This window comes from Spea bombifrons, chromosome 1, assembly GCF_027358695.1.
Source record: "Spea bombifrons isolate aSpeBom1 chromosome 1, aSpeBom1.2.pri, whole genome shotgun sequence".
NCBI lineage: Eukaryota > Metazoa > Chordata > Amphibia > Anura > Pelobatidae > Spea > Spea bombifrons.
The window spans coordinates 151,236,861-151,251,482 of record NC_071087.1 but is presented as its reverse complement, the minus strand read 5'-3'; the positions used below and the strand labels follow the sequence as shown (position 1 = coordinate 151,251,482).

At 42.9% G+C, this 14,622-nt stretch overlaps 1 protein-coding gene across 2 annotated transcripts; it reads right to left on the bottom strand.

Moving 5' to 3' along the window:
- Positions 1-2,335: 2,335 nt before the first annotated feature.
- PAIP1 (poly(A) binding protein interacting protein 1) lies at positions 2,336-14,622 on the bottom strand. 2 transcript variants are annotated; one of them, XM_053448079.1, is made up of 11 exons: positions 14,279-14,622; positions 8,642-8,805; positions 8,111-8,308; positions 7,407-7,519; positions 6,814-6,925; positions 5,546-5,671; positions 5,105-5,238; positions 4,874-4,991; positions 3,277-3,331; positions 3,076-3,169; positions 2,336-2,710 (listed from the first exon to the last, which is right to left on the bottom strand). In XM_053448079.1, exons 1-11 carry the CDS (start codon positions 14,535-14,537, stop codon positions 2,611-2,613), a joined length of 1,473 nt encoding a protein of 490 aa, XP_053304054.1. In that variant the 5' UTR covers positions 14,538-14,622; the 3' UTR covers positions 2,336-2,610. The 2 variants fall into 2 exon arrangements, with proteins under 2 accessions (XP_053304054.1, XP_053304056.1); XM_053448081.1 differs by having other exon boundaries at positions 5,132-5,238; positions 14,279-14,619.

Sequence of the window (14,622 nt, the reverse complement as noted above, 5' to 3'; positions counted from 1 at the left end):
AGACTTTCATCGGTGATCGCAATGTGTGTGATCTGCCAGCAGGGGGAGCAATCATACAGACAGACCCAACAGGTGATACACTGTCCATCTGTGATGTCTCGGAACAGAATAACTGATTACACTATCGGCCATTCCTTATGTAACGGCATACCGGTGCTAGTGCCAGCAGCCATTACCATTTGTCAGCAGGAAGCCGGTGATGCTCAGTTTAGCGAATATACCACGTTGATTCCATGGGCTTTAGGATTCATGTTTCTATAAGCATTAAAAAGGGTGGAAATCCCCTCGCTGATTTAAAACAGATGGGCGATCAAAAAAAACGGGTGGATGACAGAGACCACTATTAAGCTTTACTCATTGTGAAAAATAATCACATGACGCAGAAGCAGGCACTGATAGGCTGTTGCCATTGCAACTTAGTTTTTTTTGGTTAAATCACAAATAAAGGACACAGAAGCTTTTCAGATGAATGATGGATATGCCGAGATTTATTTGCTGACAGTCTACAGCTGTCCGGCTGAGAGTTCCTTTAAATTTTACAGTTGAAGTGCTATTTGCTGGCTTTCCCCGTTTCATGGCTGTTATACCTGAAAGTAGTTTTAGTGCATCACGCACAAGGTACGCGGATGATCAGCATACGCATGTAAATCCAGCACAAGCACCGACTTATAATGCAGATAATTGCCTAAACCAGACAATACAACAGCACATGGGTCCAGAAGTCATGTCCTATTAGCTTATATTCTCCTTCCAAAACATGGTCACAGAAAACAGGTATTTTGCCCAAAACATCCAACTAGATCTATTTTTTTTTTTTAAACCCATACACTGTAAGGAAGCGCTGGCCCTCAGCACCCTCCTCTCTAAACAGCGTTTAGCATTTGAGAATAAATGAACAATTCATTGAAAATCCTTTATTTGCTGTATGTATAACACAAAGGTTAATTCACTTTCACAGTAATGAATGTACAAAAAAACCCAAAACAAAGTGCTCACACAGGGAAGTCTACAAGCATTTATAGGCAAAATATACCATTAGAGTTCATCCTACAGTAAATGTGCAGACCCTCGAATGCTGGCGGTCTTCCCAATTACAGACACAAATGTTTAATGGATTATCTTCCCGGTGCTTACGCAGAATACTATGTTATAGATTCATTAGTATAGCATGTTACGCGGGGGTCAAATTCAACAGCAAGGCTGTGTGCAACGGGGGCCAAAGACCACGCGCACTACAAACGCAGCTATACGATGAAACGGGACAACCGGAATACGGGAAATCTGAAGGCTCGGCGAGGCTAGGAGGCAAATTGAAGGTGTAGCGGCAGTCGCACCGAAACCCCTCCAACTGAGGCTCCCAAATCTTCTAAACAAGGGGATCCGTACACTTCTTAGCTTTAGACAACACTTACGAACAATTTACACAGTAACGAGGACAATAAGTCAACAGATCTATGGTATCTACACATAACAAAATGGGTTTAATGCATACGAACCATCTGATTGAGTATGTTGAGCTGCATATTTTTTTGGCACTCAAAAGTTTGGCTATAGTTTCCCTTTAAAGCAGATTTAACCAACTTGCCGGTGGCTTTATGTTTGCATCAACAGCGGCAGTGACCAACCTACACAGGTCCACGACCTGATCACGTACCGCTGGGGACACGCGGCGGACAAAAGTAATTTATTCCGGAGGCACAACTATTTACACAATATTTCCAGATTCCGTAATGTGTGTGTGTGTGTGTGTTAATGGTGATTACTCTCGAGCACAATGGCTGAACTTGCTGGTTATACTACTCTTATTGCGAGACTAAATTAAATCGTAAAATCTAAAATACAATCACACATTTCTGTAGGGCCGAGAGACGACCTGAAAAGAGTTGATGATTGACATTAACAGACTTTGTATGCGGGTGTATTTGAAAGTCTTGGTGTTCACGTGGAAAGCTATTGGGGGGGGAGCAAGATTTAAAACGTGGATCTTGCTACAATCCAACACAGATCCGTACCATCTCTGATAAGCCTGGCAGGACTGTTTTCCTTCAAATATTTTTTTTTTTCTTAATTCACATTGGAGACACCATTTCAAAATATGTACAGTTTACTATGTTAAAATTCTAGTTGTACACAATACATACCCAACTAAGCTTTTGCGTTTATTCCTTACTATATAATCCGGTTATACTGGATCTGCTCCAAATCTTAACAGAAAGATGCAACTTCAATGTGAATTATTTGAGAAGGTCAGCAGAACTGTTAATATTAAAAAATAAAGCAAAGCCTATCAGCAGAGCAGACTCATGTTAGGAATCTCTTTCTGAACACAATACCATTCGGAAATCAAAATTTTTATTGAAGCCAAAACATACTGTTTTTTACTGTACATAAAATAAACTATAATATATATACACAAACGTCCATTTCTTTAAGTTACAGGGTTCCGTTTATACTTGGGTTTTTTGGCATTCAGTTTAACAAAGACTTTGCATAAAATTAAGGTTTCCAATGAGTTCAATCTTAATTTTGGTATAATAAAGTCATATTTGCCCCTGTCTTCTAAACATACTGGACCTGCCCTGAAATGCCAACAGCGCACCAACGGGGTATTTACTGGGCTTTTTTTTTGCGTTCTGACTCCAAGCAGAATTTCTCATATGCTTCCTCCATTTCTGGGTCCATCTCGTCGTCATCAAAGTCATCAAGGTAGCTAAAAGATTATAAAAGAAAATAATGAAACATAACGGTGGGCACTATAGTGTTTATGTATGTAAGTCTTCAGAGTGTATGTGTGTATGTATGTATGTAGGCTGAGTAAAGTTTCTTTAATAATGGCCAAAATAGACTTCTTAAATGGTTAATGAACCAACTGGATCACACATAAAACGCTAAGAGGTACCGGATACTCCCAACTCTCTATAAAATATTGCGCCCAGCTCTGTCACAACAAATTATATTGCAACAAAATAATTCAACCAGTTTTTTTCACTATTGTAATCCCCCCCATATTATTTTTCCTCCCAATACATAATCACTAAGGTCCTAGGCCACAAGTAACGTATGGAATACACGTACCCATCTCCACCACCACTTAGGTCTGTTCCGTTCTCCTCATAGTCGGGGAAAAAGTCTTCTCTGTCCAGCAGTTCCTGATACTTTTCTTGATAGTCTTAAAGCAAAGAAAAAAACTAACTAAAATACATATATAAAACACAGACACTTCCCTTTTAACATGTTGTCAACACACGGACGCCACGCGTGATGCGGGCAGCTTACCAGGGTCGGCTGCGGTGAAGGGGACTCCTTCCGATGTGTAAAACGTGGGTTCATTCTACAAAAACAAAGCCACATACTGTGAACGATGACATCAACGGATGTAATAACCCTTTACCTGAACTCCCTGATCACAAAATACAAAACAAAAAGGTTTTATTTCCCAACCAATGTAGAGAACGGCCACACACTGGCAAGAGACTTTATTTCAAGTAAAGCTACGTTTTACTATCAAAAAGCAGATCAGATTCAAGGAACAATGCCACCCGGTCCCAAATCCATTAGCAGCGGGTCCCCATGATGATCAGCATGGTTATACTGCATGCACAATAGACAGACGTATAAAACAATACTTGACATAGTTATAATAGTCAGTGGCTGAAGACATATGGTTGGCTATTCAACTCCCTGATTATCATGGATTGTAGAGTCAATGGGGTGTGAAGACTTTGAATGATATATATCAGCTGCAAAAGCGACAAATTACCTTTAAGTTTATATTTAAACAGATATCAAAAGTACTTCAATTACTGGTTGTAGTATGTTGGCTGTAATGAGCTTCTGCTGTGGCAAACTTCTCCTAATGTCAAAACAGTACAAGAGAAAAGAAACCAACAAAACGTAACTTTTAATGCCTATGAAAAATACTGTTAGTCCCTCCACTAAATCTAAAGGAGATCACACATAACCAAGGTGCGGCATATCGCTTCACGCAATGATGAGCCTATAGATGAAATGTCATAAGTCACAAAATAGTTAAAAGCACAAGGCTGTCTGTGATACATACTTTACCAGTATGGCTGGTCTGAGAACTTTTTTCCCCCCTGATATGTGCTTTTGGGCAACTAGGATTACCCCTTCTGTGCACCCACGGCACAGGTATTTGTTTTATGATACAAGGGAAAGAGGATTTTCAACAGTTTAACTATTTTGTGACATGACTTATTTTTTTGTGCGGTCCTTTATATTGTGGAGGGACTATTAGTATTTTTTTGTATGCATGAAAAGTTAAGTTATATGGGTTTCTTTACCTTTTTGGGTATTAGATTTTCAGTAATGGGTTAACCCCGTTTTGTTTGGCTCTACGCACATCTTTGCATCCAAACATCTCTTAACGCCCCATCTGATTAGGCAGACAGAGGTCTATACACAGAATCAACACTTGCCTGTGATAACGACATACGACGTAAATGTGTACAAGCGTTTGAGGAGGTTAGCAATTGGTATTTTTTTTTTTTTATTTTTTCAGTGCATATTTTACTTTTAGCACAGTATAACAGGGGCGTCCAACCTGCGGCCCTCCAGCTGCTGCAGGACTACATCTCCCATAATGCTCTTTCAGCTAAGGGGCTGGCTAAGGAGGATGGGAGATGTAGTCCTGCAGCAGCTGGAGGGCCGCAGGTTGGACGCCCCTGGTATAAGATGTACTCTGGTTCACGAAAATTATAAAAAACATTTGGCGAGATTAAATATGTCTGAAAAAATACTTTAAAATATTTTTTTAAAAAAAGGAAGCTACATTTCCGTAAGTTCTGAATTAAAGAGCGCTTCCGTCTGTATAAGAGGATATCTTTCTTTTTTTTCTTCACATGAGTCATACCATGAAATAATTGGGATCGTTTTCAGGAGTCGCTTCTTTGTAGGTTGAAGCTGCCTGGACCCGTCCCCAGTTACTTGAACGAAGTTCTACCAGTTTCAGTAGCATCTGCTTCACGTCTCTAAGATACATAAACCGGGAGAAAGAATTTATCACCGTTTTCATCAATACTAAAACTGTTGTTCTTTAACAGATGTTTCGTGTGACCCCCCAATGCTTGAAATTGATACAAACTGAGATATGCTAATTGCCATTTTCAACCTGCTACAGTCTGCGTCCAGCACTACATTCTTCATCCTCTGCATCACCTCTTCCATGTAGGACACCCCCTTCTCTTTCCACACATCCTCCAATACCGATCCGGTTAACTGGAAGACAAACACATGCGGTTGGTGAGTTCAAAGCATTCCTCGTGGACATTTAGAGAACTTTTTGCCCTGGTCGGTACCACAATACACAGTTTTATTTTTCTTCATATGGTAGAAAAAGAAGAGTGTATCACATCAGTTATCTACAGAAACTAAGCATACATCACTAGGCATAGACAGCCATTGACAGGAGTGCAGCGTCAAGGTCAGTCATGGTTAAGAAGGAGAAGCGGAGGGGTAAAGGGTCCCTAACAGTACTTTACCAGTGGACTGGTTTATGGAGTTCTTTACTTCGTTATTGTTTTACCTTCAGAAGCTTTACGGCACAGATGAGGTTATCATCCACAGGGTTGGTGAATAAAGCGTTTAGTAGTTCTTTGAGGCCGCTTTGAAGGATCTCTGCCCGAGTCACTTGTCCCTTTGCTCCCTTTATCTAAACAAACACAGGAGAAGATGGCGGCACATAGTAGGTGATCTAATCTAGGAAATGTGAAATACAGTATATAGGCGCTTGTCAGGAGTTATTACAACTGCAAAAATAAAAAAAAGTTAGGAGAGCAAACCGAGATACCTGCCAAAGGCAGAGAAAACTACACAGAGGCTATAACAATACGACTGCTACGCAAGAATAGTCAGCTGTCTGAGCCGTGACGCAGCTAGCAACAGCAAACAAGAGCGTAACTTACTTTGAACTTATTCGCTAACAACTCCAACTCAGCAACAGAGGCACAACGTATTTGCCAAATGAACAAACAAAAACATTGGACATAAGAGACTTATTTGAAGCTTTATATACTGTACTAATCAAAGGCTATACCTATAGTATGGTGCCATTTTAAACAAAATATTATTTAAAAAAAAACACACATTAGTAGACGGGTAAAACAGCATTTTTTTACATAATCTCTCAACGCCTCCCCACAAACCGCTTCCGTATCCCTGTCTCTTTTCCCACAGCTCTGCTGCTTCTCTTGCATCTTGTTCTTCTGTCTTCGTCAGCTTATCCGTAAAGCTGCCTCCCACACACTTCTGCAAAAGGGCGGAGCCTCCGGGCAAACCTCTCCCTCGATTGGAGGTACAGGGGAGAGGCTGACCCCGTGACACTGCTTTTTTTTTTGTTCACAGAGAAGCAGGTGAAGACAGAAGAACAAGAAGAGGCAAGAGAAGAAATGGCGCTGCGGAAAAGGAGACAGGGACACAGAAGCGGTCGGCATAGAAGGTAGGGAGACGTTGAGAACATCCAAACCCCTGTAATCGGGACAGTACGGTTGGTATTTATTTTCACTGCTCACCAATAACCGTTCTCATTAGAGCTACTTTGACAACACACACAATGGATTCATATAGAGCCGCATTAAAACATTACGTAACAACTAAAACAGTTTTAAACAACGAAAACAGCGCAGTGTTTTAATCCGAGACTATATATACCAGTATGGTATTTGAAAAAACAATCTAAAGCTGTTTTTTCCCAAATACTCCAAAAAGAAGCCAATAATGTGCCTGTAAGGTAGGAGATCCAACACCACCACATCAGTCATTAAGCACTGTGCGGAGCGGAGGCTGTAGACTCACCTCCAGGTTGAGATAAAGTTCACCTAGAAACAGTACAAAGGAATGGAAGCTTTTTCTCGTGGCAAGGTCTCCTTTTGCTGCCTGATCTCTCTTTTCAAATTCTGTTTGACACCTATAAAAGATAGTAAAAGGGCCGGTTATTAGGACATGGCAATGAAAGAGTTAATCCCAGTAAGTAGGTTTACTGGATTAATCCAACAAATCCATCATAAAGGACCTTTAAATAAAAAAAAAAAGCAAACAAGTTTGGGCTTCGATTTTTGTGTCACCCGATATTCTATGACTACGTAAAATGTAAAGATCCAAAACCTCCAACATGGCTTCTACTTCTCACACCTAAAATCTTGAACTCATCCTTGACAAAGCCTTTTAATAAAGGCATCAAAGCGCATAAAAAAAATTACACCTGGTCTTCCATATCTCCATCCAGTGACTAGAGAAGGTTCCCGTGAAAACGTGACTTACCGCCAGACACAATCAGTTCCCATGAAATCGCCAAGAATAGACGTTTCACCTTTACCAGCTGCAAATAATGGAAATAACGGCATAACACTTAAAAGGACGCAGTGGAGGAGCACCTGGAACGCACGTACCTCTTAAGCAACAAGCCTCTGAAGCTACTGTTCTGTGGGTTTAGCTGGAGGTTAAGAGATAAGTAATTACACAGACGAGCTCCGGTGTACGAGAAATTGGGGACAGATGTTGCCTAAAAATAAAAAAAAATACATAAATATATATATACATACACACACACACACATTTTATATGTAACTCATACTAATTTCACAGATGCAGAGGCAAAAAGATCCGGGGGTTAATAACACGGCAGCGGAATTATTTTAGGAGAACACGAATGTGTAGAAAACGGAGCACGGACACGAACCTCGTACTTCATTTCTATCTATACTAGTCCCGGCTACATCAATACATATACACACACGATACAGACTAATCAAACGTCACAGCCCGAGATCACGTCGTCAGCTCCTGTACAATCCGTCCCAGACTGCATGAAGGAGCTATCTGCTGCGTTAAGAAGTTCACCCACAAGGGCACTGTGTTTAGTACAGAGCCGAGTAGACTGCACTCACGTCCGCTCAGCCATCCCAAACGGCTAAAGTCAATTAATGAGTGACCTTAACATATAGGAGCAGCCTACATCAGGACCAACAAAGCAAAGAAACGAAGATAAAAAGCTGAAACCCATGGTTTTAGACCTTCAGTAATAAAAGACTATTTTAACGGCCACGTCTTTCTTTTTTCTCCTGAATACACAGAACTCAAGCAAAAGGATTACCTGCTGATACACGAGCTCGACAAGTTCTTTTAACAGGTCGTCTGTGGTGACCCAGCTGTTTAGTACATCTGCAAACTGGTAAATTTCTGCCTCAAAACTGCCAGGCTGTTCAGTCAAATGATTTAAGATGTCCTGGACGTATTCTGCGAGTGTCGGTTCTGGAAGGACTGGATACCCGCCGTTCTCATCAACATAGTTCTACAACAACAAAACATGTCCAACTTTTAGCAGAACACACAGTCACTGTAAGCGATGATGTATTTACCCTTGGCCTGACCCAGCTGCCCTCCCTTTAACTTTGCAGTGGCCGGTCAGAGGTCTGCCGGCCCCCTGGACTGCCACCCTAGTCCTTAATACGCTACTGGCAAGCACTTTGTGGTCATGGTCAGCCTATCAATCACTGTATCTATAACTAAATGCAAACACTATATATAATCACCTGGTTTTCCACAAGTGGATTCCCCATTCAAGCCCACGCACCTCATTCACACACTCACTCACTCACCACCCGATCGTTGCGTCTGTACGTACATTGCCTTCGACAGAGTACCCCGGAGGATAGAACTCCGCCGCCGTCACAGACAGGTTGGAGAGGACAGCTTTCGGCTCTGCCGGCTGAGCTTTGGACACCGCCATGGAGTTTATCTGAGCGGGTTTGTGTGCTGGCGGAGGAGACTTCTTCCGACTCTGCTGAGCTAACGGCAGAAAGACACAAAAAAATTAATAAATAAATGATTGATATCACATGGCATCACAAATCAAGAAATACAAGTTTAACCTCCAAGTAGACAGATCCCCAGCGGCTGAGAAGGTTCTTGCTAAAAACACGTATGAAGGCTAAAGACGATGGTAAAAATCATAGATTGGCGATAAATGGAGCGCGACAACTATAGACTGCGAATAACAGTTATCTAAAAACCCAGCGCCAATTAAAAGGACTTGATTTCTTGTGGCTCATTCAAAATAGTACATAAAGAACCCGAGCATGATCTTGCCCATAACGCTCAACCAGGAAGCAGGCTCGGCTGATTGGCCGAGGAGATGGGTCACATGACAAGTTACTTATCACCCCCTTTTGCCCTAATCACTATGAGAGCTTGAACCATACATCACTTGCTTGCGCTGAATACCCAAAGCGGTCGCAGTCACTCATTCCTTAAAGGGACTGTCTGGCCATCATACGCACTTCAAGGCATGGCCCTTTAAATGTGTCTGTCCCGACTAACACGTCAAGGATTATGCAGAATCCCCCCAAAACGGATCTACCTCTTTCTACAGCTAAACGGCCAGCAGGAGACGTGTTTGGCTGAACTAGATCCCATATGCCGGAGGATAATCAATGCTTTCTTTATATTTACTTGGGATGCTCAATTTACTTTATTTGGTTAACGTAAAAAAAAACAACCTAAAACAAAATAAAATTAAAAAGTAGAAGGCACGATAACGTTTTGTTTTTCATTTTTTCCCCTCTGATTGGTGGAAATTCTCAGCATTCAGTTCACGGAGTTATGAAGCTATAAAGATGTATTTCGGGTCCCATAACGGGGCGAGGGCTGGAGTTATAGCCCTTTTTGTATAATGCCAATTGTAACAACATTGTACGTTTTCACTCGTCCCATTGTAATAAAAGATAAACCATAAAGCGGCGCCGTACGGCCAGAGAGGCCATAATCCGGGAATCAGATCAGAAAATAGGATTTTAAACACGATTATTGTACAAATGCTTCATTTTAATGAAAGCACCACAACGGCCGATCACAGACAGGGAGCGGCGTTACCGAGAACTGAGGATGAGCTAAGAAACTATTTAAAAAAAAAAAAAGGCATTTATTAATAAGCAGAAAAATGTCCATCTAGTTTTAAAACAAAGAAAGCGGTCTGAAGCGCTTCTCAGGGGTGGCTTTGAAGTGTATGTTGGGATCTGCTCTTTCATGTAATAACCCAGGGCAGATCTCAAGCCGGACTGAGCAGCGAGTTCTGCAGCCCAAGAATATATATATATATATATATATATATATATATATATATATATATATTATATATAGGGTCTGTACATAATATTCCAGGCGAGGTCAGGCTGTAAATAGAGATTGGAAAATCAGGGGGAAAAAAGTTTGCTTCCGTTTTTACCCCCCAAAGCCATTTTTCGTTTGTTTTTCCCTTGAAAAATTAAGCAAAATAGAGTGTGGAATATGTTCTTCTACAACGAGAAATAATAAGTTTACGACGTGCCATTTAAACTATATAACAACATGAAGACCTTTATGAAAGATGCAGAAATAATGCCAGTTATTTAACTTTGCCATTTGCTATTGGTGTGAGGGCTCTGATTGGGCAATTGTGATTCCTTGTCCAATCCATGGAGGCAGATTAGAGATCTACTGTTTTTGGGTTGTTTAGTTATTTTCTTGCATTTCAGGGAAAGGTGTGTGTGTGTGGTCCTTTCCACTTATTGTGAAAACGCCTCGTAAGTCTCCATGTGAATTGGTGGAAGGATCGCCATGCGTTGGTCTCAATCAAGAGCCTTTCCTGCGAGTTTTACTTGCAGTTCCGCTTTTAACCACCAGGGTGTTCTGCGTAAAAAGGTATTCAGGTGACAATGATCCTTTCTGTGCTCCTCTCACACAATACACTTTAGTAAATACCGAGTGTCACACCAACTGGTGTAGTACGTACATGGACTTGCTACCCGGTAGAGATGGTATGGTCAATTTCCGTATGTGAGGGGTTAATTCGATTGTATAGGCATGTGGTGCCAAAAGGTCTTTTAAGATAAATTGGTCTTTTGAAGCTGGGACTCAAACCAAGGCCCTCTGCAAGGTGTGAAATGCCACAGGGAGGCGGTGCCTTTAAGTCTGCTAGCTGAGTCATTCACCATATGCCTGTCTCCCCTCATAGATACTGGATTCTTTGAGGGCTAAGTGTCCACTAGCAGTCAGGAAAACCATCTCATATCCAGGTCATATCAAACACATATCAATAATAACTTATATATTCATTATCATACCTCCTTGTGTGCATACCTAGAACGGGGAAAGCGCACCCTACTAAAAGAGTACAAACATGGCGGCGCCACTTAAACGGTTTGGAAGGAATTGTGAAGTCTATGATGTTCAGTCATAAGTAGTAAGTGTGACATCAATGGACTTAACAATTTACAGGAAATTCATAAATGCATGAATTATTGCTGTGGCGAGCACAGGAGGAACGATAAAATGAATATAAGTTATTTGGACTGATATGTTTCCACCACACAAGGGGGAGGTCGCGTATGGTACACACCTTCCCTCCGCTTATACCACCTCTGGGCCGGCTTGGAATCTCGAGATGAACTGGGAAAGAGTATAAAGTTAATGAAAGAAGATTGGTCATGGTGCCTACTAGGGGCCAAGATCTAATTTTGAGTAAGTCGCCATCTTTCCTTGCCGGAGCCCTACGGACAGAAAAACTGTTTCTTTACACTCAAGTGAGTAGTTAGGTTTTCTGTAATTTCTCCTTTTTATTTTATCTGTTGGTGTAAATAATCTGTTTATCATCTTTTTTGTACGCAATGATTTTTTTGTCCATAATAAATATTCCTTTATTAAGTTCTGTCTTTGTCTGGTAAAGACTCGCGTTACCCGATTAGACCATTTTATCGGTAATCTGGAATCACATAATTATTGTGATAAAATATATTGTGTGGGTTTTTAGTCTGATTCGCTTGGGGGACCAAGGCACCCCATTTATAAATTGTCTTGGTGGTGGCAGCAGCGTTATTTTGATATTAGTTATATCATTATAGTTAATTGCGGGTGGTACTAAGGGTGGATATTTGTATTTTTATCACTATTTCCAGTCTAGGGTAGACAGATTTTAACCCTTTTACCACCAGAACCAAGTTACGCGCACGCTTGGAGTAGAGTGCGTTCGTGACACCGAGCCTATCGAGATCGTTAGCCGAACGGGTCAGGCCTTTAGCTGGATGGCGCCAGCTCTCCCCTGATTGTTGATGGGATCGGGTTGGGGGGCATTCTGCGGAGCCCCCCCAGATATTTTCTGTGCAAGAGATGTGTTTAGCTCTGGTGCGGTGAACGCGGCAAGAGAGACCAGACTGACGCCAATGACGGATATAGCTGTAAGTTATCCCCCCCCCCCGATCGGGGTCTTCCTGTACACAGTTATATTGCATCAATTTAAAAAATTTCAATTTTTTTTCTTCTTTAAATCATGTTAGTTTGTCAAAGAGGGACAACAAAAATACAACCTTTACCAATAAATGGAAATCTTTATTCTGAGTAAACAGCCAATAAAGTGCAAACAAGCACCTCCAGAAAACAGATCACATAAACAAACCCATAAACAAACATACCGTTTTCCATCAACAGCAGAGAAGTATAACGCGCTCGAAATACGCTGACCCGATGCGAACGTTTAATAATAAAACTAAAACTAATAATAAAACGCAGTTTGTCATTTTTGGTTTTAGTTTTTCTCTTTGGAATGTGAAATGTGCGATTGCGGGACAGTTAATGGTCGTCGCTGTGACTTCGGGGTTAAGATCAGGAGACCCTCGAGCCCCCCTGAGCAGCTCCGCTGATAGAAGATAAATCCATATTAAATGACTGAGCCCTAAACTTCATATTAAAATCCTTACATTAAAGATAAACAACCCCCCCCACTTGTGATTTGATCAGGATCCGAAAAGCCCCCGTTGAGGTTAATGGGAGCGCTTTGCGTTGGTTCAGGGGGCTGTCTTGTTGGTGCCTCGTTGCCATCGGGGGCCGGAGCTGGGTGGCTGAGCATGGTGCGCATGTGCGGTGGCGTGCAGGAAATGTGTCCAGCTAAACACGTGCCTTCAATGCCAAGTATCGGAGGGGCAAATGTATCGGTGAGAATACATCCATGCATGTGCAAGGGGCAAAACGTCTTAAATTAGCCTGTCCCTTTATCTCAGCGGCCTGTTCCATTGATGTGGAGAGGCGGAGCGCGTCTGTCTGCCCCGTAAATCATTCTTTCCTTTCTTGTCTTATGATGTCATCAGTCTTAAACCGTTTATCTAAACAATTACTGCTGCCACCCAATGAGAAGTGCTGGGTTTAAAACCTGGCTTTCCCTTAGTGCCGATTACTGTTTTAATGCACTATTGGGGTAGGAGAGTGGGGGGTAAAACGCCGGCATTGGTTGCTATAGCGATTGCACGGCGTCTAAGTTGTCTTTCTATAGTGAGACCACAGACGCGCGCCGTCTGCATCCGCTGTAGTGCGAGGACGTCACAACCTTTCAACAACTCTGAGGTCTCTTTCATGAAAATAAGTCATTTAACGCGTTCTGAGAGATTTCCTGCGACAATCAAGTTTCTAACATCAGCTGATTCTACAGCGAAAAATATACATCAAATATACACGTTACCTGGTGATTCAACCCCCGGGAACCCCGGCACAGGGAGAGGCCGCGGGGCTCAGATCGCCGTGTGAGGACGACTAACGAAGCAACGGCGAGCTACACCAACACTGGGCTCTATTCACTAAACAGAGAGTTTACAGGAGACCATGCCTCCACTGCCTCGCTTCACTATTAAGTGAGCACTGGACAGATGGCCCTGCGTGATGTATAATTCAATGCATATTCTCTCCTTTTAGTGAATAGACCCCACTACGCCACAAATGAAAAACCAACTACACCGAAACAAGAGAAATACAGCGCGCCGACTCATGATATCACTAGAATGACATAAACAAGATGATCCGATACAGAGCGCCGACTCATGATGTCACCAGAACAAGTGAGCGGCTCCAATACAGATACGAATCATGATGTCATTAGAATAACACAAACTCACAATCCAAGGTCACAGAAGTGAGATCTACAGAAAGAAAACGGCCCTTCCCTGCCCCGCAGAGCTTACACTCAGTCGGATTAATGGAATCCCGAGGACCGTTCTTTTTCCCCCACACTCCAGGCGGGGAGATGCGGCGGCTGCACCGCGTTACGGAGGATAACATCGCCATCATAAAGAGCGAGGGATGGAGTAAAGAAGCGGGCAATGCGAGTGGGGCCCCTGGGTTTAGGAGCCCCTGTGGGGTCAGGAGGCAGGAGCACCGAGTACCGATGCGCCCCGCATGACGCTGGCTCGGGGCAGTTATCGGGAGCGGGGGCCGTTCAGGTCAAGGTTGCCCTCCCCAGTACCTGCTGCAGGCTCGGGTCCCACGGGCGGGCCGCTGCGAGGCGGTCTGAGCGGCTCCTGCTGGTGAACACCTCCGGCTTTGTTTACAGGGGATTTCCCGGCTTCCTCTTCGCCGTTTTGGGCCCTGAAGCCTGCAACTTTACCGCTCTCCGTCCCCTCAACTCCCCGGCCGCGGCCTCTAGCTACCCCCGTGTTCAGGTTCTGTACCCCGCGTCCTCTGCTCCTGCCTGCCCCCGGGGCTCGGTCGAAGCCGTCAGACATAGCGCGGAATTGAATCGATCCTTGAGCTGAGCTCGGCGTTCGAGCAGGACCAGCCCCCCGGGCTCGAGCGCAGTGCTCGCCCCAC

Coding starts and splice junctions, on each gene's coding strand:
- PAIP1 (XM_053448079.1), bottom strand. CDS start 14,537: ATGTCTGACGGCTTCGACCGAGCCCCGGGGGCAGGCAGGAGCAGAGGA. Junction 5,672..6,813: donor AACTTTATCTCAACCTGGAG/GTGAGTCTACAG, acceptor GTGTTTGTTTAG/ATAAAGGGAGCAAAGGGACA. Junction 3,170..3,276: donor CTTCACCGCAGCCGACCCTG/GTAAGCTGCCCG, acceptor CTTTGCTTTAAG/ACTATCAAGAAAAGTATCAG.